Below are 27,947 nucleotides of genomic sequence, written 5' to 3'. Positions count from 1 at the left end.
TACATTAAAAGGCGAGCTGTGCCTTTAACTGCGAGCTGTGTTCGCTCAAACGATGTTTCGCGAGATTTGCTTGGCGCCGCGACCTCATGTGAGACACCTCCTGCGCGAGCCACTCTCCGACGTTACCTCTGCAGAGGAAAACGCAATGGATCCCTGAACATTATTTTTTTGTTTTGATTTAAAACTTCCACCTCCTTTCAGTCGCGGTGAACTGAATTCGCGCCCGGAAAGCTGCTTTATCTGACATTTGTTTAAGGCGTAACAGGGCGGTGCAGCAGCGATGTGGATCCAGGTTCGCACTATAGACGGGAAGGAGACTCGAACCGTGGAGGATCTTTCTAGATTGACCAAAATTGAGTCTTTACGGTTGAAAATACAGGAAATCTTCAATGTGAGCCCACAGCAGCAGCGCCTCTTCTACCGAGGGAAGCAGGTAAAGCACACGTTTTGCACCAGGCGGTTTTTGGTGCTTTGGCAGGTTTTGGTACCTGGTGGAGAGTGAGTGGTCCTCTCCGGTGTTTTAGCCCGTTTCGGACCCATACGAGCTTCCTGTTTTGATAGGAATTTACTCACTGTTGTTGCGTAAGAGCCCGGGCTAAGCTGTGTGCCAGACCCCCCGTAAATAAGAATTGTGATATGACATGAATATAGATTCTTATATAGCATGTGTACATTTGTTTGGCTCGGTGCATGCAACAAATGTCTCGCGCGCGTAGACATGTTTGTTTACATTGGCGCGACAGAGAGAGGAGAACATCGCCCTCTGTTTCCACATGTACATTAAAGTAGTGCAGCGCAAACAAAACAAGACCCCAATAACACACGATTGTGATCATGTCAAACCCAATTGAATGCACTTTCAATAGCCAGAATACTCGGAAATTTGTTGAACAATATATACATATATATATTATATATATATATTTTAAATTAAATAATATTTAGTAAATGTACACGTATGTACCTACAGTTCAAGTAGCTGTATTTGCATTAGCGAAATATCTATTGTCGAATTCATTGTGCTCTTTAACAAGTATATCACATTTTTTATGATATATATATTAGTCATATTATACATACATTGTTCATAAAGATGTGTCCCTTCAGCCACTGAAGCACACGAGTTAACACTGTGAACAAAAATGAAGAACAAAGGCAAAACTAGATCTACAGCAACAAAAATAAGACACAGATAACTCTTTGCAGATATAAATGAATAAATACGTCTATAATACTGTACATGCAACAAAGAAGGGCCTCACTTCCTTCTCCTATTTTGAGCTCACATATTAATCCTGTTACAAGGTTTGTGTCAATATTTGCCATTGTCCTTGAAAATCTGTTCAATGACAAATATTTCTTACACATGCATTTTTATTATTTCAGACATATAGAGACATTATGTCTCCCCAGCCAAAGCACTCACTTAAGTAAGTGTAAAAAAACAAAGAACAAAAGACAAAACATAGGCCAGCAGCAACGAAACAAAACAAAACAAAAAAAAGTATGTATTCTTCCTCAGGAATTTCTATGTATAATGCTTGAATATGTATTTTACAATGTGTGGCTCAGAGCTGGACTGAGCCCATGAGGGAAGGGTTATGCGTATGTGGTGTGTTATGATGATGTTAATGGTAATTTGAAGGAGGAGGTGGAGGAGGAGACTTGTGGCTCCACGTGCCCTGACATCTTAATGAAAGTGAAGTTGTGTTTACACCTTTGTGACACTACAATATACGCACACTGCACAGGAGGCAGAGGAGAGCTTTCTGCTGTACAGATGATTCAGTTGTGCACCCATGTTACTCATGTATCCCCAAACTCTCAGCCTTTACTGAGCTCAGTATCACTGTGGTTTGTGTATTGTATTCAATATGTGGTCGTAGTTCAATTCTAGCCTTATCTACCTACTTACGCGGTAATAAATCAGTAATTTATTGTAAATATACATTAAGTACAGCCTACAGTAATAAGGTACTCTGATTCCATGCTGGAAATAAGTATTTGTTTCTCTTAACTACATCTTGTACCTGACTATATCAACAAAGAAGCGTGTAGTTTACATTTTTCTTGACGTTACCACAGAGTTGTTTTAAAATATGGTAATATGTAGGTGAAAATTCTAAAAGATAAACTGATATAGTCTGGCAAACATAACCACTTTTAGGCATGGTTTCAAATATTGCTGTAATTATTGATATCACTGTAATCCGTTAATAACATTTGCATTGCTACTGATTTGTTTATTCAGTGTTTTCTGATTTTGAGATGTATCTGTAAATGTGAGAAGTGAGAACATTTCATTATTGTTCTTTGCTACACCACAACATTTACATCAGAGTTTGTATAACAATATTTTTGGGTACTGGTACAAAATACCACTGGATTTCGGGGAGTGAACTCATGCACCAAAGCTTATCACCAAAATGATATTCAAATCTCAGATTATTTCAGATGAATGAAGATTGCTCCTGAGTGAAAGTTGGAAGAAACCACTTCACTGTGGTTTAAACTTCTTTGTGGGCAGAAAACAACCAAAACCTTTTTAGAAATCTGAGGTAGTGCTCCAAAGTGGGTGTTATGCACAATGCATTGACATTATTATATGTCACCCTTTTCTATAGCAATCAAAGGAAATAGCATTGTTATTATTCTACATATTGTTTTTGTAAGTTAACTTTAACGTTTAAAACATCTGGATTACAAGGCTGGAGTATTTAGTCTCTGCTGTGGTGGGTGTTAATTCCAGAAACTGTAAAATCACTTGGCGTTAGAAATGTGATGATTCATATCTTATTGTTAACAGATGTTGGTGTACTTTTTCCTCTCTTCTACATAGTGTTGTAAAAATGTCTTTTAAATGTCAGCAGGTGTAAAAAAACAAAAACAAAAAAAAACTATGCTGTGTCTGTTATGGTTTACTTTTTAGATTGGCACACACAAACACAGAAAAGTACTTTTGTAAGATGCTGAAAATGCATTTCCCATACTTTTAGATGTATTGGAGTAATATGTGATGTGGAAAATATTACATAGACCTACCAGATATTCTTCTGTCAGTAATAAACACAAGATGTTCAGTCCCTACAGGACACTGGCAAAATTATTTATCGTGTATTTCAGCAAAACATTCCAAAGCTGATATTAACACCCTATAACAGAAAAAGTACCCCCCCCATGAAGCAAATGGCCTACATGATGTGTTGATCTAGGTATTTATATGTATGTCAGACAGTAGTATAGGCCAATAAATTCCTATATTATCTGTAATCTGCATTTTCAAATAGTCTTACCCACTTTTTCATATGTAATTGAATGATAATTGAGTCAATTTGTGCTCATTTACTAGTGTTGCGTGCGGTAGTGTGTTCTGCAAAAAGATAAAAACTAGGAACTGCTTGGATTTGGAGTATAGCACGTATGTTTTTGTCACTAAAAACCGTCATATTAGATGTTGTGAGCAGCTTTCCTCAGCTCTGATATACCTTCATAACATAAGGTAAAAGGCACTAGACACACCCCCACTTTGAAAAAGAACTTGAACTACCCCTTTAAATTCAAGAACGTAGTCAACAAATTGACATGTGCTTTATTAACAATTAAAAGTCTGTTGTGCTGGAATTGTCTGACTGTCGCCGCTGTGGCAGCAAAGGCTAATGTCATGCAATGGATCCTGTGTTTCCCTCATTTCACCGGGAAATGCACAGGATGGGTTGATTAGGGGATTTCCATGAGTTAAATAATAGAAGGAATGAGCCAGTGACACGCAGAGTGCTCTAGCTACTGCCCTTGCATGCACGCAGTCTTGCCAGCGCTCTGCTAGGCTTTTGACTTGTAGCAGAATAACTCAGTCTAATTCCTTTTCAAAATGGCGGCTTGTTTTTCCCCCTCAAGCTCACTGCGCACACTGCCTCACCAGTTCAAACTCATGCTTGCCCTTGAGTGGGAAGGGTCTCAAGCCAACAGCCACACAAGTTTGCCTCACTGTTTTTTTTGGGTTTTTTTTCTCTTTGTTTTTTGGAAGGGGGTTTTTATTTTTGCTCGTGCACTCCTCATTGTGTCTCTCTTTCACTTTGAGCGTCTCATATCACTCGCATTCATGAGCAAGCTCACACACACCTTCCACAGTCCGTGAGGCCTTCTCCCCGCAACACTCACACGCACTCGTAGTGTCGGCTTCTCATTTACTAATTGATAAAAAACACAAAAAAAGGTTCGGCTTGTTCATGAGATGGCTGTAGTCTACTGAGGCATCAACATGTTTCAGGTTTAAATAGTTGATCTGTGTCCTACCAGAAAAAGAAAGAAATGAGCTGTTGCCTATTGTTGGGCCATAGGAAAGCTTTTCTGGTTTGGCCCCTTTTGCACAGATAGTTGCTGTGACCTAGATATCGGCGCACTTTGAATATACATGCATTGATGTGGAGGCTGCTCGATTGATGGGATTTCTTTGTGCATTGCTAAGCTTTAGATTTTCGTAGGCAATTTCAGGGGGAAGCAGATTTAGCTGCAGCCATGCATGTACGCGGGGCCAGGCACACCCTTTTTCTTTCCCGACAGATAGGCTGGACAAAGAGCAAAGACAATGAGGCATTAAACCTACAACTGCAGGCTTTTCTAACACTCCCACATATTTTCATAGTTTAGCTACTCCTTGTTGCATTGGGTTTCTTAGCGGTCAAATGTCCTGTCGCTAAAATGTCACCTCAAATCTGCATTGTTAAATGGTATGGCTCTCTTGTTGTTTATTTGAGGTCATATTACCAAAGGAGTTTTCACTGTACTACGCAATTACACCTGCAATTGTTCTATATTTTTTGTTTTGTTTGTTTTTTTATCCCCTCAGAAACCGGGCACATGTTTACATGTAAAAGAATAATAAAAAAAAGCACAGTCTGTGGTTAACATGGAGACGGAAGGGTCAATACATAAGGAAACGTATTAAATCAGGTCACAGCCTGATAACTTGGTCCCTTTCAAAGTTGTTACACAACTACATTAACTTGAGTCAGGGAATGTCGTTCAAAGCAGAGGAAAAGGGATTTATGTCATTATGGTTCCACAAGTGGACTATACGTCTCTGCACAGATAACATGCTCTTTTATGGGCAATGGTTAAACTTAAGACGAAGATGACGTCGACAAGAACAACAAAACAGCCTTTTTTTTACTTTAAGGTGATTTGTGCTAATTAATCGCGGGCATCAACGGGAAAAGACTGAATGACTGTGGGCAGATAAAAGATGGAGGTTCGGAAGCTGGCAGACACACAGGCACATCCCATGTCATTGTTTTTGGCAATATGACCTATTTTTCAGCTCTTTGCTGAAAGACTGCATGGGCGTAGGCGAAGGAAAGGGTGAGGAAGAAATCGCGTAGGAGTTTGAGGTTTGGATGGCCTTCCTAACCAAAGAGGCTAATGTCTGCCTCGGTATGAAATCTCTCCACCAGCCATGTGGACTGACTTGTGTCTCCCACCTTTATAAACCTCTTTTTGACGACTAGGCTGATATTAAATGGACCATTGATTTGAATTCAGCTTATCACCTAGCATTCCATCATGGCTATCAGGCCACAGTTGCCAAATTATTGTTGCTGAGTGACTTAAATTTCACAAAGATGTTTGCATTAAGATTTAAATAAGATTTAAATTTGGACGCTATGTGACAGCGTGTTGACGCAATGATTGTATAGAATGTTTCTGCTTTATGGTGGCTACAATTGGCTGCATTTGGACCCAATAAAAAAGGTTCTATGAAGAATAGGATCTGACGCAGAAGAAACTGACAAGATGGGTCAAGTCTGGATGTTGAGTATTTTTGAACAGCAGCCACAGGTCTGTTTCTTGCCTTTGTACTTTGGTGTTAAAAATGAGACGTTTATCTCGGAACGTGTGAAAATACAAAGGCGAAATAAGCCCCGTTGAGATGTTAATTGTATTCCTCACACACACACACGTTGCCACGCTGAGGATTTTTGACTCCAATTTTTTTTTTTCATGCCTTCTGAGAAATCTTCAATACGAATGTCCCTGCTTTGTGTAAAGCTTTGTTATGACGTGCTCAGGTATGAAGTTTCCCTTTAGAGCAGTGAACGTCATTACACTGAGTCACAAAATGTAGATGCATCAGAAAAAACAAAAATGCATTAAAAAATGCTGCTGCGTTAATTATGATGGAGAAAATATCATGTCTTTGATGATATAGTTGATATTTGTCTTACACAGCAGAGACAGTCAGGATGCTGGAATTATATGAAGCAATTTTCCAATCACTGCCATTTTAGATGCCGCTGGTTATGGCTGAATTCATGGCTGCGACGTCTCGCAGCCGGAGACTCTGGCGGTAATGTAGTCAGTGTTGAAAAGCAGGTACAACCAACACAGAGAAATTGAGGAGGTTTGGTGCGGTGTGTGAAACTCAGTGTTTTGTTTTTTTAAATCTTAATGTCTGAATGTCAACGTTACGGCTGCCTACTCTGGGACGACAGAGAGCGAAGGGTAGACAATTACTGAGACCAAATCGAAGACGGGCTTAGGCGTGGAGAAATAAAAATGCAGGGACAGACCGCCACTGGAAGACAGACAGGAAGCAGCCACTGTATGGCCGTGTTTGCACCACTGCTCCTCTGATCTAAATTTCATGAGACTATTAAAAACAGGGAGGCATGGGGAAAATTGCACTTGCTTCCTCTACCGCTCTCCTGTCTCGCCTCCAACTGCTCTCCTTCTCGCTGTCAAATAACGGAGAAGAGGGGAGGAGAGCGAGAGCGGCGGCCATGCTTGTCTCCACAGCACAATGGGCTTGCGGGTTTGAGGGCTGAAATGAATAGCTGGTGTCTGTAATGAGTTTGCGTGTCTGCCATAGGCTCCATTCCTGAGGCGGTAGCAGTACGGTATACTTAACAGAAGATTGCTTGTGGTGGTGTAAGAGTAGGTATGGGTTTCTAATGGGCCCTCGTCTCTCTTTTTCCCCGAGAGCCTGTGTTTTCTGAGGGAACCATTTTCTGATGCATGCGTACGTACGCTACGGTGCCTGAAATGTTATTTGCTGCTGATGGTGCGGCAGTGGGTTCGTTTCCACAGAGATTGTACACACGATCCAGGTTCATGAGGTTGGGTGGGGGGAGTGAGGGGATGCGCTCCTTAGGTTGTCATGGCAACCCAGTCATTTCTTCTCCCCATCTCCTATCACTTAAATTCATGCATTCCTATCCTTTTCTTTTTTTTTTCTTATTAAATTTGCTTTTATTTCTCGTAGAAAACTAGTGGAGGACGTAAGTGAGCAGAGATGTCGTCCGGCCTCATTTGTTATACTGGATATGTAAACAAATAATTGTCTGGTTAATTAATATTTGTAACAATTAGAGTCATCAATGTGATGTTTTTTTCTACAGCTGATCGACCTTGGTAAAATGCCTAATTGTGATTTTTACTTTTTAATCCTAGCTTTAAATCAGGTCAATATATACTCTCATCTGGATGGAAAACATGAAGTATTGCCACATGAGATACCATTAAAATATACATTGTTGTTATACATTGATCCCCACATTATATATTACATTTGTTTAAACTGGCATAGAACAATAAAAAATAGAATGATCGAATTAAATACAGCTATTATTTAATTTATGAAAGCATTTGCTCCAAACTGCAATTTTAATTTGAAATCTTTTAGTTGCTCAGTCTAATTGTGGAGTTATTTAACCAGTAGCTCAGCACTGGCTCATTTCAGAGCGGAGAACAGATGTTGTTGCCTGAGACTCTGAGGCAACATCTTTAAACACCACTGGTGCATTTAAAAACGGGAAGATTTACCCAAGTGCTGTGCACATGTGCGCAATGAAATGTCTCGTGCACAAACAATACAGTTCTTTTTTCTTTTTTCCCCCCCTCTGTGCTGCGTGTTGTTTCTGTATAACGCTTTCTTTGTTTGTCCTTGACACGCAGCCTCATCTAGTTGTCTGATAGCACTCAGTGGTGCGGTGTTGCTTGTGGAAATGAAAACTGTTATCACTTAGAGGAAATACATATTTTGGCCCTTGGTCAAGCTAGAAATCCTCATTCCCTTTGTTTTTTTTATTTTAAAATGCAGGATCAAAGAAGAAGTTACAGTGAGCTGCATCTTTTTTTAATCAACCTAAGGCCTTAATTAAATTATTTATCTGATGTTATTTGTTGTTGCTTACATGGTTGTCCAGTTGCATATATGGTGCTGTTAACTGACCCTGTCTTGACTATAGTTCCCTTGTTAAATTTGAATGTCTTTTATTGTCACAGTAGTATAAAAGATTAAATAAATCTGACTTAATTATATTTTATATTTCTTTTTAGATGGAAGATGGACAGACACTGTTTGACTACAACGTGGGCCTTAATGACATCGTTCAGCTGCTGATTCGCTCTCAAACCGACCCACCGGACAGCCCCTCCACCAAGGACTTGGCGGGGGGAGTCGAACTGCAGGCGACACCCGAGTCGGAAAGCCATAACACCCCAGCTCCCATCTCTGCGGACGACATGGAAACCAACGCCAGTAAAGACAATGACAGCAGCAGCACCAACACCAGCACTGTTCATGCAACCAAGCCAGACACCAGCGCTACCAGTAACTCAAGCAGTACCAAAAATGGGTTCAAGTCCTCCAGTACGGCGTGGGACATGCAGCCTCCCGTGTCCAGCAGAAACACACTCATTGACCCGGGAATCGGCGTGTTCATGGTGAGGACGCGAGCATAAATCTCGGGAAGCATTTAGATGATTACATGTGGAAATGGTTGATCAGGCTCTTAGCGGAATTGCTGAGAATTTAATGACCTATGGTGAGCAGGGCACTGCGGCCCGCATTTTCATTTGTCACCCGAACAAACAAAGCGTGTCCCATACTTCGCTGCTGTTAAAAGCCCGAAACAACCTTGTAAATTTGAAGTCGACGTAATGTCAGTATTTAATCCTCAGTAGTACAATGAAATAAGGAGGGTGCGTGCTTTTGCACAGTGTATTTTGTTCTTTAATACGCCTCTCTAGAATTGAATTCACTGATATAGTGCTGGTGTCATTACCAATAGAGGAAGCACAAATATGAATATATGACTTTTGTTTCCTTTGTGTGTCTTGCATTCCTTTATACTTTGTATTATGCTGCAGCACCTCACACTGTTTAGATAGTATGTTTCTAGCAACAATAATTAGAACCCACTTGTATTTATGTGTGCCCTTGCGTGATAATTCATGCGTTGCTGCACTTCTCTGGCTTTTTACGCTCTCTGTTGCTGAATTCCAAATATTTATATGGATTATTAGCTGCTTCTTTTCCCACACATGAAACATGTCTCTAAAAACCCTGTCACTGACCAAATTACAGATTATAAACAAACTTGAGTTATAAATGTGAGAGTCTACCCTGCTCCATTGTGTTTACTGATCTTTGCTGGCTGGCTGGCTGAGCCACACATCTGAGAATTACATGTGTAGGATCTCTTTTTGTTGCCAAAAGCCGAGTCTGGTAATCAACGAGATGGGTAACGTAACTTTAAATAGATGAGGTGGAAATTGTGCAGCTTCGTTGGACACTGAGTCTAAGCATTCATTGGCAAAAGTTGATTGGTGTAGTCGTACGGATCAATTTGCAGTCTTTAAACTTGCTTAAGAAAGGAAGTTGTAGTGTTATTAATACACACAACAAACCGCTTTCTTTAAATTTTGCTAAGTTGGAATGTATTTTGTCTGTATCATACTTGGATTGAAAGCATGTGTCGCAAACACATAGAAAGGTGCTGGTGTTTTCCATTAAATAACAGAAGGATTAAGAAGAGACCAGGTGTTATTTTTGTCTTTGTGTCTCCTCTTCAGATTAACGAGCTGGTGGACTGCAGAGACGTCAGCATCGGTGCCTGGTTTGAGGCCTGCATCGAAAATGTGACAAAGCCTCCCAAAGGACAGATAACACCCACCAAGGGCAAGGTGGGCCGGCCTTCAAAAAGGACTAATGGAAAACTGGAGGCTGAACAGGGACAGGCCCACAGCCAGGGCCAAAACACAGACAGTAACAGGAATAACGTTGTGTTAAACTCGGACAGTAATGGAGCCTCCACCTCCCAGACAGACTCCACAGCTGCTTCAGAGAGCAAGGAGAGAGAAGAGGATGTAATATACCACATTAAATACGACGAGTAAGTGGTGCCGCGCTGTTGCTGCCGCAGTCTCAGTGTGGCAGCTTTTTGGTCTCCTCAACCAAAATCGTTCTAGATGGTAAACTGCTGATTGTGCGGATTGTAATTCACGGAGCTGCACTGCCAAATAAAATGGCGCGTGTGGTGTTTTACAGCACAACAGAAAATAGGTTTCCATGCCTATGTTGAAGACGTGTCTGTTCATGCTGCGGTTTTTTGGCATTCTAGATTAAAAAAAAAAAGTCCACCGTATCTAATTTGTGTGCGTGTGCGCACGTATGTGTCATACTAGAGGCTGCAAGCATCCCGGCGAGTGGTTTGGTGCATTGGGAATTGAAGCCTCTGCTTTCTCCTGGCAGTCCCGGGGAATGGATAGAGGGGGTTTGTGTAGTCGATGCTACACAATTTGGACTCGATGTCTTGCACTCCCGCTTTTCCAGCAAATGCATTCAGAAGCTGACGTTGCCATGGTAACCCATGAGTTCTCGGGAGCATTACTTCTTTGCTTGCCTCCTCAAGCTTTGCCTGTAATTGCTGTGAACACACCGCTAGTGGGATAGACCCTCTTCCCTGCGTCTATCCTGACGTGTGTGTGTGTTCGTTTCCGTCATGGGATGATCTGTGTTTTTTTTTTATGTCCATTTCCATTTGACATTACTCACTCATCCAATGCATGTTTTTGCAGCCACAGTCCAATAACACACACTGAGTGTGTTTTTTATTTTGTTTTTTTTCAATTCAATGATTTCTTATTTATTGATTTTAATTATTCACCTTCTTGCCTTTTTATTCAGATTACTCCTCCTTCTTTTTTTCACAGTCAAGACAGGGAAGTGACAGAAACCCAGACATCACAGTCGTACATCTCCTACCGTCTCCTCCCCAATAATAAAAACCGATTTGGTGCCACTAAATCTCCACGGCAGCAAACTACGGAGCTTTCCTATTTAATGACGGCTTGCTAAACTTATTCATATAGCTCTCAGTAGCGTTCTCTGTCCTGAGTGTCATGGAGAGAAAGTATCTTAGACGGCTTTTCCGCAGAATCTAATGAGCTACTAAATCAAAGGGAGTGATATGTTTGGTGAATCTCCTCTGACAGCAGTGTGTGTGTGTGTGTGTGTTCTCCTGTGTATGTGTGTCTTTTTGAGGACCAAAAAAAACTAATTAACCATATGGAATGAGGACATTTTAGGAAAGTGAGGACATTTTGGCTGTTCCTCACATTGTGTCACCCCTTTAAAATGGCTTTTTTCAGGGTTAAGACCTGGTTTTAGGGTTTGTATGATACAACTTAGAACTATTATATAAAATGATATATGTTTATTTGGGACACTTTCTCGGGCACCTTAGTGGCCCCTAAGGGTCTAAGTAGTGTTCGAGTTTGCTTACTCTGGTCCTGCTATCAAGTAAGCTGGTTTACTGTCATGTGGAATATAAGCAACGGCTTTGTTATATTGTATGTAAGTGTCTCTCTGATTTTAAAAGGAGAAGAAAATACTATCATAAATAATCGTTGAGCTGTAATCTAAAATATGTGTTTTGTGAAGGCTTTGCTCTTCAAAAGAAACTTAAATTGTGTCTTTTAATGAGCGAGAATCTGAAACTGTGTGGCTGTTGACCTGCCATTATCTGAGCACTGCTGCTGGCTCGGAGGTGCAGAGAGGGCTTTATTTGCTGCAGTTCAGAGAGAATGAACCATTGCTGAACTAAAATATTCCATTCTCTTTCCTGCTTTTTGATGTGACTTGAGAAATTGTTACATTTTGTAAAAATGAATTTGTAATGTACGAGGATTTTGGAGGAACAGGGAGTTTGAGATCAGAGCAACAGAGTAAAAAATCTAATTTGTCGTGTTACTAAACTATCAACTAATTTTAAGATTGAAATTATAAGATGATTGCAAAACAAGAACTTGAACTTAAAGCTTCTTTTTGTTGCTTCAATTAAGCACAAAGCAAAGGAGAAGAAAGACCGCAGTCACTTTCCTTTGCTGCCGAGAAGCAATTATATTCGGATGACTTTTTTTTTTAGGTGTTAGAGTATTTCTTACTCAGCTGCTTATCAGTAAATTAAGGATTTCTCATTTTCTCAGTTCTCTTTCTCTCTTCACAGGGACCACAGCAGCAGACACAAAGCACTAATGATGGCTTCATAACAGAGGAGACTCTCAAGAGCCCCTCTGCTGTTAAGTCAATTTCACAGCAGATTCTACACACACATATATATATATATATATAATAATATATTTACATATATTATTATTATTATGTTTTTCAATTTTCATTTTAACTGACTAGACGTGTTGATATGATTTTGGTTTCCTCTTTTCATTTTGTGCACTAAAGTATTTCTGCCTCACTCGACAACTCCAGGGAAAGTTACTTTGCGACGTGAAAGTTTGGGTCTCGCCAGTGTGACAGCAGCGCAGGCACATATTCAGGTTAACTCCATGTGGATTTTCACTACTGATAATGCAAATGTTGGAATTTAAATGTGCAGTCTCTTGAGTTTTAGGTTCAAGGTTTTGTTTTGATATCAGTGCGCACTAGACTGTCTGAGGTTGTGTGGTCTTACACTCTTGAGACTGCTCTCCGTGTTCTCCCCCCCGCCCGTTCATGCCGAGTCCCATTGTGCACTGCGGGTTGATATTCCTCCGCTGTGATTGTGTCTGTGTGTGTGTTTTTGTTGCGTGTATTAACCTCCCCCACACCCCCACCCAATCCTACATCCCTGTCCCTGCGCTACCCAAAACTGCAGTAATCCCTTGGGCCTAAAAAGAGGAAATCCCTGCACTGTGCCCGGGCCTCCTCTTCTTGACTGTAACGGCTCTTACAGTCTGCTTCAGTAGCCTCTCTCCAGACTCCTGCCACTTTATAATAGCTTAAAAATGCACTTTACTCCTGTCAGTAATGAGGCTAAGCATATGTACATGTTCTGAGTAGGGAAAGATTTTTTGGGTCATGTTTAACTTTACAAAGTAAAACCGAGGTCGGGCTGAGTTTTTTGCTCCAAAAATACGAACACGTGGTGCAAGCTCACGCACACAGTTCTCTGTGTACTTGCCCCTTCGCTTCCCACTGTGTGAGAAGAGCGAGTGTGAGGCTGTTGTGCAGTTAAAGGAATACTTCACTGATATGCATTTAGCTTTGTATTACTAGAATAGGGGTAGTATTTTTGAAAAATTATGCTTCCTAACCTCAGTTTCTCCTGAGTTGAGAAATATTGTCATTCTTTTCTTTGTTATGTGCCCACCAGTGACACTTGGTCCTGTTTTATTCAAAAATGTTACCCCTATTCCAGTAATACAAAGCTAAATGCAAATCGGGGAAGTACTAGTAAGTAAATGTATAGTAACTCATTGTTCATCCATATTTAGCATAATTCTAACATTTGGCAGACAGGCAAGCTGTGCAAATAACCTCACAAGTGGACATTTAACACATCGTTCAACCCTTTCACCAACAGAAGAAAGAAGGCATGTATTTCATTTGTGCAAACAAGTGTGAAAAAGCAGTTTGTCTTTTTATGGAGGTCATGCGCTGGCACTATTTCGTATCTGGGGAGAATGAACTTCCTTGAGTCTCCGGTAGTTGCCTGGCAACTCCAGGTGACATCAAATGCTACAAAGACATGTAATTTAGGCAAAGTATTTGTAGCCTCCTGTGGAATGGCATATTTAAATACGTACATGATAACTTGAGGAGAAAAACTGGTCCACAACGTATTCAAGATTGAGGATAATGCTTTGCCAGTGGCAGTAAGGTCGCTGTATTACATTTTCATTTGGACGGAGGCCATGGTGGCTTGAAGACATCCACTCGGAAAGCAAATGTGCAAATGTCTCAGTTGGAGAGAAGAGTCTGAAAAATCGACAGCATATGATAAGGTTTTGTTTTACGGATAAAAACGAAAAAAAGCAAAACCATTTAATCATTTTTGGTTTTTGACTGTGCTGTAGAAAAGGAAATCTTACCATGGCTGTAAAATATTCCCCAAAGAACCAAATGTGTAAAAGTGGTTCAGTCTAGTAAAAGTATTTTTGGCTTAATTTCACTGTGTTTTAGTGGAGATTTTGTCTGGTTTGTCTGTTAGAAGGGCCGTGCTAAAACATTGCAGCGTAACAAATCTCTACTAGATTATGTTTAATTTGTCAGAAGAGGGCAGAGTGGAGTAGTGGCTAGCACTTTTGCCTCAGAACAAGAAGGTTATTGGTTTGAATTCAGGATTTTTACGACTTATCCGTGTGCTTGTGGGTTTTCTCCCGGTAGTTTCTTCCCATAGTCTCGGGGTGTACCCTGCTATTCACCCTATGTCAGCTCAAATTGGCACCAGCTCCCCGTGACCCTCATGTGGAGGATAATGGGCTATAAAATGAATGAATGAGGGTACATAAGGTGATTGAAATCGCATGTGAATAAGCTGAGGGCAGTAAGTCATACCGCTTGAATTTCCTGACAGAATTTAAAATTGGTGTCAGTTACTTTCTGTATCCTTGGCTGCATTTACATCGACAGTAATCCAACTGTTCACCGTATTCCCAATTTGACATTATTAGAATATGATGTTCACATGAGATGGTAAGGTGCTCTATATTCCCATTTATATGTTACAGAAATCATAGCCATTGTCTTAAAATGAGGGCTGAAACATTTTCTCAGTCTTGCATTAGACTATTGTTGCAAATATTTTGATGGTGTCTCGTTTGGATAATGCTCCATCATTTTATACATATATATATATATCTATATATATCTATATATATATATACATACATACATACATGTATATCTATATTTCAGTAATTGTTGAACTGAGGCTTGACTTGACCTCGCACAAATTGCATTATCTGTCACAATTTTCCAAAATGGCTCAGCCCCACTTCTATTACAGAGATTTCTCCTCCTGTGTGGGGGTGTTTTTCAATATGCAGGGACTTGCATGTTCCTGCGCATGAAGGTTTATACTGCTGTCTGTGGAGTTATCGCCACTGAGCTGTTCAGAAGCTTTTATTACATCTTCCTGCTTACATACAAACGTGTGGGTTGGTTTGCAAAGCATGGCCTTTATGACAAATTTATTTCGTGAACGCCATGGTGAAAATTTTTTAAAGCTTTTTTTTTTTTAGTAATGCTACAGCTATCGGTAGCAGTTATTCTCCCAGACTCTGTTCACAGTTCATGGAAAAAGCAGTGTGAAAATCAGGGTGCTGACAACACTCATGAATATTTTACACATCTAAACCCCCTTCCCTGTTTCTTTTTTTTTCGTTCAGCTATCCGGAGAACGGCGTGGTGGAGATGCGATTGGCAGACGTGCGGCCTCGTGCCCGGACCCTGCTGCGGTGGGACCAGCTCGAGGTGGGCCTGCGTGTCATGGTCAACTACAATATGGAGACACCAGAGGAGAGGGGCTTCTGGTTCGACGCCGAGATCCAAACGATCAACCAAGCCTCTCGCACCAACAAGGAGCTCCGAGTCAAGATCCTCCTCGGGTGAGGATCTTCCTCCTCGTTGGGAGGGTGGCTTTGGGGCAACACATCTGTCTGTAACACTCTCAATAACACATCTTCCTCATTAGTTTTCTATTCTCGTGCTTTCATCTCTCTTTCTCTCACTCTCTCTCTCTTCCTTTTCCCTCTCTGTGACTCTCGTCCTCTGTCCAGGGGTCCTGGAGATATTATTGGGGACTGTAAGGTTCACTTTCTGGATGAAGTCTACCAGTTGGAGAAACCAGGAGCTCGTGCCCTCTCGGCTGCAGACGGACAATTCAAACGTATGCATCGCACAACCACTCGCGCACTCATAGACCTCGTTTAGACCTGGTATTGACATCCGTCATCATCTGCAAATACAGCTGTTCACACCTGACATTCAAGTGCACCCTGTTCCCAAGAACAAAGTTATGGTTTTAACAAAGAGTGTGACAGAGTCTGAAAGTAGCTGAGTGGACTAAAGCCCTACACGCACCGCTGTAACATGAAATACAATTTAAACCATTAGGAAAGAAATGTGATTAGTGTACTCTTGTGGCAGTGGCTACAAATAAATTAACAGCACGGGATTGCTTTAAGAATATTTCAGTCGCCTGTGACATTGCAGCTGAAGAGGCAGGCACTAATACATCCTGGTGACAGACTGCGTTAATAGCAAGTCGCAATTGATTGTGCAACGAGGTGCTCATTGGATAGTACCAGCTGTCAATCAAAGTGGTATCCAATCATATGTGCCATGTTTTATTATCTGATTTCCTCCAAATAGGATTGCAGTTTGCAAAACTGGCATCATGATCTATTGAAGAAGAGCTGAAACTCGTGATTGAGACAATAAACTCCTCAGGAAAACGTTTACTGACATTATAAATCAAGTGAAAAGTATCCTCATTTTGCCATAGACTTCCAAATGTGGCCCCCTGTTGGCCATTCATTATGTTATTACTTTCTGATTGACTTTGCCAGGGAAACTTGAAGACTCAGGATGGTTAATACCAAGTTTTGACGGTGATTTGTTCCGTGTGCCGAGTTGTCCACATCATTTATTTAAAAAGAGAATGTGGAGAATGTGTGTGTGCATAAATATTCCCTGATTGTTCTCGGCTCCAGGGAAGAGTGGGCCAGAGTGCAAACACTGCAAGGCGGATCCCGATGCCGAGTGCCGCTTCTGCTCCTGCTGCGTGTGCGGCGGGAAGCAGGACGCTCACATGCAGCTGCTGTGTGACGAGTGCAACATGGCATTTCACATCTACTGCCTCAACCCACCGCTGGCCACCATCCCAGACGACGAGGACTGGTGAGGGAGAGCGAAGCCGAGCAATTAGCCACAATAATCCACTGTGCTACGCAGTGAAGTTAAGAAGGTTTATTAATGCTGTTGTTGTGTGATCTGAATTGCATTTAAGCAGCAGTAAAGCAGTGATTGAGGTTAAAGTTGATATAAAATAATGACACAGTACAGTCACAGATGTGAGTTTATCTAATACTGCAGCTTTGAATGCGTCCCTGCCAAATAGAGATTAGGGTGTAAATGTTTTTATTGGCTCTTCCTGCAGCTGATAGAAGGGTCACAAAACAATCACGTGTTGCTTTACATGGCTGAAACACCAAAAACACACAATACTGTTAGAAACATTATTGACTCTCCTGTATATCATCCTCATTTGAAAAATGCACACTGTTACTGTTTGAATAATAACTTATGTGTGATTTAGCTTTTCTACAAAAAAAACACTTCTTGTTGAAGAGTCTTAAAATTGCAGCTATTCTTTTTTCAATTCAGTTCACTTTAGTATCAGAAAGAGTTGATAAAATGAGTCTCTGTTTCACTTAAATAGAGAAACACAACATTCAAACTAACAAAATAAGCAACTAGCAAATACCTAAAAAGACAGATACTTCCTCAGATTGAGGAATGAAAGAGATTTGATTATAAAAGCTGATCATTTTTTAATCAATTATCAGAATATGAGAAAAGTATAGGTCATCAATAGTTTATATTTTACTTAATCACACAGGTGAAACATTGCTGGCTGTAGAATCTGAACAACACTACTCTTTCACCAAAGAAATGATTTCCTGTCACTCTGCCAGGTACTGTCCCACCTGTAAAAATGACACCAGTGAGGTTGTGAAAGCGGGAGAGAAGCTCAAAGCCAGCAAGAAGAAAGCCAAGATGCCTTCGGCAACGACTGAGAGTCAGAGGGACTGGGGAAAGGTGAGAACTCCAGGCGGACATGACAGCTGCTCTGCAAAACCGAGAGTAAAAGAGTAAAACCTGAGAGAAAGCCTGTGACTCATTTCCCTGTGCCTGGAAGGACTCAAGGCTGTGTGAATAAATTTTGTGTGAAAAGGTCCTCAACGTGAACTTTTTTTCCAGCTTGTTTGTCCCCCTGCCAACAGTAAAATGTCAAAATAATACAAAAATGCTTCAATCTCTGATACCGTTTGCATAAAAACCCAAGAGGCCCAATCGGTGCCAGAAGTATTTTCAATTTCCACTCATTAGCTTTACACCAGAACTCTTGTTCAAGGAAGCAATCACTTCATTAAAAAAACAAAAAAAAAACAACCTGCAACAGATTTACTGAACATTATTGATAATATTAGCATTTTTAAAGGTCCAGTGTGTTAGATTTAGTGACATCTAATGGTCTACAGTGGCCATCACATACCAGAAAGGATGTTGTGTCGAAACATGGCAGCAAATCTATAGTGACTAAGTGACTATACCCCTGTCCAACGTCGCTTAAGGGTATTATATTCAATTTCTGGCAATAAACCCTTTCAATCTTTAGTTTAAAGGCTAAATTGTTTCATGTGGAAATAGCATTTTCAAATCTACAAGGCATTTGACTGTGCAACACATTATTCTTCCATTTACTTCCTGCAGACTTGTTTATTCTTTAATATCAAGGACACGTCATTGTCTGCTCTGTATCAAGAGCTCTTTCTCAAATATACCACGGCTCCCTCCCTCAGATCAGATAATCAGATCACGCTTCTCATCCACTCAACGATAATTAAGATTCGGCTTCGAGGAACTGATTAATGGTGTTGGCTTGAGTTATAGGATTTGATTGCAAATCTGCACATTGATATATTATTGACAAACGTATTGCCCGTTTAATCATCCAATCTCATCCAACTGCATTTATAAAGCACTTTCAAACACGACAACAGCTGAAACAATGTGCTGTACATCGGAGATGAATAAAACATAAATTAAGTATAGAAACGCAAGACCCTAAATATAAAAACAACACAAACAAAAACAATCAACGTCTCATACCGGGTCGAAAGCCAAAGAGTAAAGGTGTGTCAACATCAGGTGACTAATAAACAATATGGAACATGACTTGTCTTCCCCTTTTTATATAACAAAGATAAAACAATCACTTTGTAGTTGCTGAGGCAGAAAATAAGACATCTGACACTTATTGTTTTTAAAGCATCCTTTAAGTGTATTCCAGATATTCTGCTGGAAAATCTCCTGAGAGTCTTCCCATCGCAACACTTGGCGTTACATCTTTTCCTTGGTTGCATCCCTGCCACTCTGCTCCGCGGCGCAACATGAACAATGCCATTAAGCATGACTTCCAAGTTGTCTTAGCCACTTTCCTGGAACTGCCAACGGAAAATAACCCCTTTCTTTACCAGAATGCTTTCTTTCTCTGTGGATTAATTGAAAACAGCCCAGCTTGTGTGCTTGGGCACCATTTAAGTGCTGAGTGAGTCACACGGCATTCATTTTTGACTTTCGCATTATTGCAATTTAATAATGGCCAGAGTAGAATTCTTCTCTCTCTGTAAAACTCTCCTTTTTGTTGCCTTTGGCAACCTCGAAATGAAACGCTCACCATTTCTGAAAGTAAGCGTTCAAATTTTTAATCTTCAGATTTTGCAAAACTGACTCACACTTGCCCCCCACTCTGCTCTTCAGCGCTACATAACCACCATGTGAATACTTAAGCCTGTCTATGATCATTTAATCTTTAATATATATGTTTTTTGTCTTTCCCACAGGGTATGGCTTGTGTGGGTCGCACTAAAGAATGCACAATTGTTCCTTCAAACCACTATGGACCCATACCTGGTGTTCCTGTTGGAACCACCTGGAAGTTCAGAGTACAGGTTAGCAGTCTCCACTGTGCATTATATATATATATATATATATAAATATACACACACGTACATTCAAGTTGTTTTATAAAGCCCTATTTGGATGGGATTAGTTTTACATGGGGAGGTGGAGTAATGTAATTTTACCACCGGATATGTGTAATTAATGGCCAATTCGCACGGGATAAGAAATCCCAGTAAAAACTACCACAATTGGGAGGGGAATATAGTTCCATCTGTCCCAGGAGCTCTTTACTGATCCCCAGTCACGGACCCCCCGCCGCCGCTAAGACCAGCTCAGTGAACTCCCGCGATTGCACATGTTTTGTCGTCCTACCCAGTAACCCAGGGCGCCAACAAGGGCCTCGACACGGGAGGGCAAGGGGGTCGGTAGTGATCCCGACCCGGCTCCGGCTACGTGAAAACAACTTCACATTGACTTCCCTTCCTGTCGTCATGTGCACTACGCTGATTCTTGATATCACAAGTGAAGACACACATCAACAGTAGCGCCTCGATCCATGCTTGAAAAAGCCACAGAAAACTACTTGTAAACAGGAGATTTAAACAGAATATTTATGCACATATTTACTGCTGGTCTAAGTCGCTGTAATCTATACTGTCTTCTTTACCCCCACCTCCTCATATAAAACTAATCCTGTCTGAATAGGGCTTTAGATTTATAAGCATTCTATACTGTTGATATTATCATTGTGGACATTTTGTGCCTTCATGAGAACCTAAAAATTCTTTTATCCCTTCAGGTGAGCGAAGCAGGTGTTCACAGGCCACATGTCGGCGGAATCCATGGGCGCAGTAACGACGGCTCCTACTCTCTGGTGTTGGCCGGAGGCTTTGAGGATGAAGTGGTGTGTTGTCTGTCTTCATGTCTTTGTGTGCACATGAAGTAGAGTCTTTCCTTTTAAGTATAACATTGACATGTCTGTGCTCTGTTGTAAGGACCGGGGAGATGAGTTCACCTACACGGGCAGTGGGGGTCGCGATCTCTCAGGAAATAAGCGGATTGGAGAGCACTCATTTGACCAGACCCTGACACACATGAACAGGTTCGACTCTGGAGTTAATTGTCTCAATTATTACTTTTGGGTCTTCTTCAGTAGCACATGATATTAGTTTTGTGAATTATGCTGGCATTTTGAGGAAAGTAGATGATAAAGTAGTGCGCATATAAGTGGAAAACGCTGGGATTGACAGTTGGTATCATCTGGATTTTACTTTTCTGTTATTTTCTGGTTGCAAGAACTGTCATGGCACTCTTGAGACTTCAAAACGGGAGTTTGTTTTTTGCATCCTGGAGACTATGTCCATTTTTATATATGGTCTATGTTCCCATAACATACATTTCATCCCCTGGGTATCATTCTTCCTCTTCCAGAGCCTGTGGGAGATAGACTTTAAAAGACTGTGATTTCCTCTTGACCTGATCTCAGTCCAGGGAAATGACCACAAGAAAAGCATGTAGTATTTTGTATTATCTGAAAGATATTTTATTTAACGCGTCATATCCCAGAGCAGTTCTTTGTTTTTCAAAACAAAACAATCTTCAGGGATTAACTACAGAGTATCTATTGATATCTTATTCATTAACATCTCTAATCGTTAGACACATTCATTAAACATAAATTCCGTCTCTGGGTTCCTGACTTCTGCAGGGCTTTGGCCTTAAACTGCGATGCACCTCTGAATGACAAAGACGGGGCAGAGTCCAGGAATTGGCGAGCAGGGAAGCCGGTGAGAGTCGTGCGCAGCTCCAAAGGTCGACGTATCAGCAAATATGCGCCTGAGGAGGGAAACCGCTACGACGGTATTTACAAGGTAAAGGCAATTTTTTTATTTCCTGGAGGTTATCAACCAAGACTTGCCTAATGTAAAAGCATGACAAATGTGTCCCGGCATAACAGAACAGCTCTGAAGGTATTGTTTGGTTCCATGTGAATTTCAGGTGGTTAAGTACTGGCCAGAGATTGGAAAGTGTGGATACTTGGTGTGGCGATACCTGCTGAGACGAGATGATGTGGAACCAGCACCGTGGACACCTGAGGGACAAGAGAGGATCCATAAACTGGGCCTCACTGTTCAGGTGAGACTGCATGTATTTCTGCGTGTGTGCAAACGTCCCTATTTGTGTCTCAATATTATAAACTTCTATTTAGATTCTACATATATACATAACTCAACCGCCACTTTATTGGGTACACCTTTGCTAAAGATATGATAAGATAGTCCTTTATTTGTCCCGCATTGGGGACATTTACATTGTTACAGCAGCAAAGACAGTAAAGATAAAGATGATAAATAATAAACATGCATTACCAAAAAAGAATAGAAAACAATATAAAAAGATATTAACACCAAGACTATAAATAATTGACTTAAGATAGAATGTAGAATGTACATTATGGACTTGATATTTACAGTATAAATATGTATAAGTATATTGCACTTGTGTACAGTATAGTATTGCACGTGGAAGGGAGGAATGAGGAGCCTGTATATGTGTGGTCTACTGCGAGCAGTGTTAATGAGCAATTGAACAAATGGACCGCATAAAGTGGTCAATCGGTGTGTGTGTATATATATGTATATACAGTATATGCATATATATATATATGTACACACTTCAAAAAGCCTGTGCCATTTCCTGTTATCTGGCTTTCTTTTGCATGTGTACATATACAGCCCACTTCTCAATTCCTTTCCTTTCCTTTTCTATGCAGTACCCGCCGGGCTACTTGGCAGCCATGGCTAACAAAACAAAGAAGGAGGCCTGTGCTAGGCCCGGTCGCGGCGGCCGGAGCAAGCACTATACTGCGAGGGGAAGGCCGCGGAGACGTAAGATCAAAGAGAAGGAGGAGATGGATGAGGAAGAGGAGGAGGACATGCTGCCCGAGGCCAGTATGGTGGAAGAGGACGAGCCGCAGAGTAACGGGGAGCAGAAGACGAGCAGAGAAAGTGGTGGGTGCTTTTGAGGCTCAAAGCAGGTCAGAGCAAGTTGTTGTGAGAAGAGGACAGGTGAGAGTGAAACCTCTTTTGAGAGAGCCTATAAATATTTTATTTTACCCAGGTGTGTTTCACAGTAAAATTAGATTTTCTTGTTGTTTTTTTTTTTTTAGTCATATTTTTGTGTTTGTGTTTCCCAGAGTCGTCACCGGCACCAGAGCCTCCTTCTAAACGGGTGAAGGTGGAAGAGACCTTCAAGCTCTCGGAGCAGCAGCAGCAGTTGATCACAGAGGACACGGCCAACAAGAAACTCTGGGATGAAGCCATGGAACACCTTAAAGAGGGACCGGTATGAACTAGACCTGCAGCTAATGATTATTTTCATCATCGATTAATCCGACGAGTATTTTAGTCGATTAATCGAGTAATTGTTTGGTCCAGAAAATGTCAAACCTGGAAATGATAATGTTCTCAAATGCCTTGTTGTGTCCACAATCCTAAAATTCTTATTATTTAGTTTTAATTGTTTTTTTGAGCAAAGAAACTTAAAATTTAAGAAGCAATTTAAGAAAAAAACGTCTTATTTCTTTAAAAAAACTGATGAATCCATCCATTTTCTACTTTTCTACCATCCATTTGGATTTTGGCTTTCAAATTAAAAGATCAATAAAAAAACATATTTTTTTCTGGAAGTGTTTGGCTGTGATGATGATTTTTCTCTACAGTAATAACGTATGGTACATTGTGTGTTTTGTGTTTACACAGAATTTCCTTCGCAAGATGGAGCAGATATTCATGTGCGTGTGCTGCCAGGAGCTGGCCTTTCAGCCCATCACCACTGTCTGCACACACAACGTCTGCAAGGTGCGTACTGAGTGGATGCAACTCTCTCCCGTTCATTATCTTGACGGTGGAAAGTGAACCAAAATGTTTTAAAGATCATCTCAAAACAATTCTGCTCGTTGAAGTCTATGCCTTTTTAAAAAAAGAAATGTGTCAGTGTTCCGAGGGTCTTTGGTCCCAGCAACAGTTAGATTTACACTGATGCTTTAATATGAGCAGAGACTTATCCAAAACATTCTGTAATGGTTAATACACCAGTATGTATTTTTAATGCTAAAATATAATTATTATTTTTATGAATTTTCAAATGTTCTGTTTTACAAAAAAAGAGAAACAAAATAGTAAAGCACATTATTCTTTCTTTATTAACATGTCAAATTATATTTACTTGCATTCCTGAACAGAAAAAATAGTTTCTAATGGTTGGATGTGATGCTTGAATCATTTCTGACTCCTCAGAGAACCCCTTGAATTTGAGTAGATCATATTACAAATGCATTTTCTGAATTTTTTTCTTAATTTGATACTTTGATACATAGTTATATGTATGAACTAAACTAATCTAAAGCATAGTTGCTAGGTTGGTAATTGTGGACTCTCAAAAAATGAATGAGGAATAACAGTGATAGCTAAAATGCAGTCTGTGCATAGTGAAGCATGTGATATAAAGGATTTTTGGATTGTATTGGATTCAATTTTAGATTTTTATCTGTCCGACATCCAATCCAGGGATTTTGACCAGTATTGGACCGATACCGAAACTGACCGGTACCAATTCTCATCCCTAGTTATAACCACATGTGTGTTTACCTGCACGGTTAAATTCAACATGTATAAAACCGATTTTAATCCCCGGTGTTGTGTTGTGTTGTGTGTGGAAATGTCTCTTGTCGTCTCCTCAGACGTGTCTCCAGCGGTCGTTTCGTGCTCAGGTGTACACCTGCCCCGCCTGCCGCCACGACCTGGGCAAAGACTTCATCATGACCCAAAACAAGGTGCTTCAGGTGCTGCTTGACCAGTTCTTTCCGGGCTACAGCAAGGGCCGATGAGATCCAAATCACACGTACCAGTAGAATATACGTACATTAACGCACACAAGCATCCGTTCAGTGCACCAGTGCAGTGTACCTAGAGCTCCACTTTTAAAAGCATTGCGCACACTTACTGTACTTACCCACGGGCAAATGTATATTGCATATACAACCATAAACGTATACAATCATTCATACACAAACAACCTCAGTAGGGACTGACCTTATCTGTTGAACGGGGACTGTTTTCCATTAACATCACCAGCCTGAAATTCAACCAAGGACATTTTTATCCTTCTTACTCCTGCCACAAAAACGCACAAAAGAAATCCCCAACTCATGCACTCACTCGTCACCTGACTATCTTAGCTCATTTTGTAGTTTTTCCCTTCCACTGTTCAGTCCACTGGTTACATATATATATATATATATATATATATATATATATACACAGTATATATGCACGTTTTTAGAGTGCATATATCTCCTTGAGCAATACCATGAAAGCGGCCATTATATTCCTGCCAACCTGTTTGCATTTTGTGTACCATTTATACAGTTTTACATGCGTTTTAAGGTGCTACATTAATCCGGTGATGTAGTGCGCTGGTTATGTGACTGGGCTCAGAGTTACACCAAGGTAGAAAGATCAGAATTCACATGCATTTACCAGTAAAATCATGGAAAATCCAGCACTCTGTTGTTTTTTTCACCTTGGAGCACTTTATCCCTGACATCAGGAGTATACGTTAGCAGCACGCTAGCTCTTCATGTGTCATCGGGATACTGCCATTTCCATTCAAATTAGCGAATCTCTCATCAGGGTTCAAATTTGAGAGCACTTAACACGGAGCCAACATTCAGTATTTAGCAAACGTTACGATACCTCTGTCCTTCCATTTTACGTGGAACAAAAACAAGGCATTGATTTCTTGAACGCGCCAAAGACCTGAAGGCTGTGGAACAGACCAGGTGCAAAAAAGAAATTTTCTCTCTCTCTCTTCTTTAAAAAAGAATTTTCTTATGAATGTACAAAGATAAACAAGCACACATTTAATGAATCTGCCCAGAAGTGCTATTAAAACCTCTAACATTGTTACAAAAATTGTCCATGAACCCTAATTTCACCCCCTTTTTTGTGTGGATTCACCTTTTTTTGAAAAAAATTGTGGTGTTGCCCAGCAACTGCAGTCAAACAGAACTTTTCGCAAAGATATTCATCTGCTATAGTTCCTTCTCTGTTAGACATTTGGAGCGCTGGGTCTCCGGCATGACCTGGTTCTTCTTCTTTATTAGAATGAAAATGTGAGTGGGTGATCGCTCGACCATTATGAGTCGTTCACGTCCATAAAATAGAGCTCTCACAGTTTGTCATAAGTGAGACTGAAAGTAGGGCCACTCGCTTCTAAGAGCCTTTGGCGTGGATCTACAGTCAATCGGGAAGTTCCTTCTTCCCACTTATTTTATAACATATTCCTGAGTAGTTTCAGGTCTTCTTCCTAAGCACATGACTTCAATTTTATAAATTATGTTCCCATTTTGAGGAAAACAAAACCAATGAAGTACAGCACACATGAGCGGACACCAGTGTGATTGACGGCTGGGAGCCTGGAGCAAATTGATTTGAAAATGGATCGTTAAATCAATGTTATTTCACACGCAGATTTATTACGCTACAAGTTTTAACAGAGATTCAAGACTATGTCCTTTTGTTGGAAGCCGTTTTTGTCCTGAACGAGGCACATTTTTCTAGTTATTATATTCCTTTTGTGATAGGTTCTTATCTATTGGATTCAAACTGACCAGTGAAAACCATGACCTCCGTTCACTTTTTAGATATGCACTTGAAATCTTTTACATAAACGCGTAAAAAAAAAACTGCACCTCCACAACAAGGGAGCATCACTGTCAAAATTTTCCACATTATCCTACCTTCCCTTCCCCCCTACTTTTCACATTATGATGTGCTTCTACTGCCTGTGTAGTGATGCATTCATTATACAGCCTCTCTCTATTCTGTCAGAGTTGAAAATGTGTTAATGAACACAGATTTGCAGGGTTTTCCCATTGCTGGTGTGGTACTTACAAAATGCCCAGGGTTGGCAGGTCTAATGGGAGCTAAAACAAATATGAAAACATCCCATGGAGAGCACGTAGCAGCACAGTCTCTGCGCTAATGTGTGGCCTGGGCAGAGGCTGACACAGACACCATAAAAAATGTCGTTCCAACACTTGAGTTGATTTTTTCTGGGGGATGCGTCGTCGTCGTCGTTCACTTGTTCACCTGTAACAGCGTTTAAGGCAAAGCCATGTATTTTTTTTTTTCTGCAGAGCCGAGACAACGACGGTGGGGGCCGTTTGTTTGTTTGTGGTCCTTGTTTCTGTTCATTCATTCAGGACTTTTTTTTTGTTTTTTTAAATCAACAACATGCAAGTTCAAAATGCTAGTAAGATCTCTAAAGGTAAATGTGATGTGCATTACTTCCACTGTTGCATAATCTTGTACAAAGATTATTTTCTTCTTGCATTGACTGGCTAAAAAATTAAAAAAAAAAAAAAGAAGCGAATAGCTCTCCTTCCTTCCTTCCTTCCTCTGCTGTGACCTTTGCTCCTCCTCTCCTCTCTGCTGTCTTCTGCTCTCCGTGAATTTACAGTACTAACACTTGTTAGACGTCTTGTGGACGCTTGGCTTCTGTGCTGTGTTCTCTTTTCTTTTTTCTTTTTTTTTATTGCACTCTACTAAGGAAAAAAAGTTTGAGAAGTCACATTTTTACTTTTCTTAGAAAGCGTACTATTTTCTGTGTCTGTGCACCATTTTTTTTTCTACCAGTTTAGTTGCTTCTCCTCTGTTTTAATCATTTGTTGTTGTTTTTTTATGCGGCAAACTCGACACATTGCAGCAGCCTGAGGGGTTCCATTGCTTCATATTGTGATCTGAAATTTTATACATGTCATAACAATACTTGATATGTACCTATTAAATATTTGGATTCCAAAAAAAAAGAAAGTTTCTCTCCTTCTGTGTCCTGTATTTGTATTTTACTGACTTAATGAGGAAGAAGATGATAGTTATAGTTACATTCACTTACACGACTGTTTTGCTATGTTGTTCATTTTAATGGAAAATGAAGAAAACCTTCAAAACCTCCAAAGCTTTTGTTCTGTTTTCTTTTTGTGCACCTTCTTTTGTTGTAATTGACAGAAACACAGTGAAGTGCAGTGTGGGGCTTTTATTTTCTTTCAAGGAAGCAACTTTGACGTTGTTTTCTTTTTGGCAATTTATTTACTTCTTTCAAACCCAACTTCCTCCTGTGGTTTCGGGAATGA

The 27,947-nt window shown here is 40.5% G+C and overlaps 1 protein-coding gene across 1 annotated transcript; it reads left to right on the top strand.

Annotated features, from left to right (window-relative positions):
- Positions 1-76: 76 nt before the first annotated feature.
- On the top strand, positions 77-27,772 carry LOC122758258 (E3 ubiquitin-protein ligase UHRF2-like). Its single transcript, XM_044012284.1, has 16 exons — positions 77-433; positions 8,335-8,721; positions 9,853-10,172; positions 15,448-15,666; positions 15,838-15,947; positions 16,774-16,960; positions 17,758-17,881; positions 19,690-19,797; positions 20,550-20,654; positions 20,746-20,852; positions 21,459-21,621; positions 21,749-21,886; positions 22,524-22,761; positions 22,947-23,095; positions 23,512-23,610; positions 24,492-27,772. Exons 1-16 carry the CDS (start codon positions 281-283, stop codon positions 24,636-24,638), a joined length of 2,754 nt encoding a protein of 917 aa, XP_043868219.1. The 5' UTR covers positions 77-280; the 3' UTR covers positions 24,639-27,772.
- The last annotated feature ends 175 nt before the right edge of the window (positions 27,773-27,947 follow it).

Source organism: Solea senegalensis, linkage group LG21 (assembly GCF_019176455.1).
Source record: "Solea senegalensis isolate Sse05_10M linkage group LG21, IFAPA_SoseM_1, whole genome shotgun sequence".
NCBI classification, from domain to species: Eukaryota; Metazoa; Chordata; class Actinopteri; order Pleuronectiformes; family Soleidae; genus Solea; species Solea senegalensis.
Note: the sequence above shows the minus strand (reverse complement) of the source record. Positions and strands in the feature narration are given on the sequence as shown.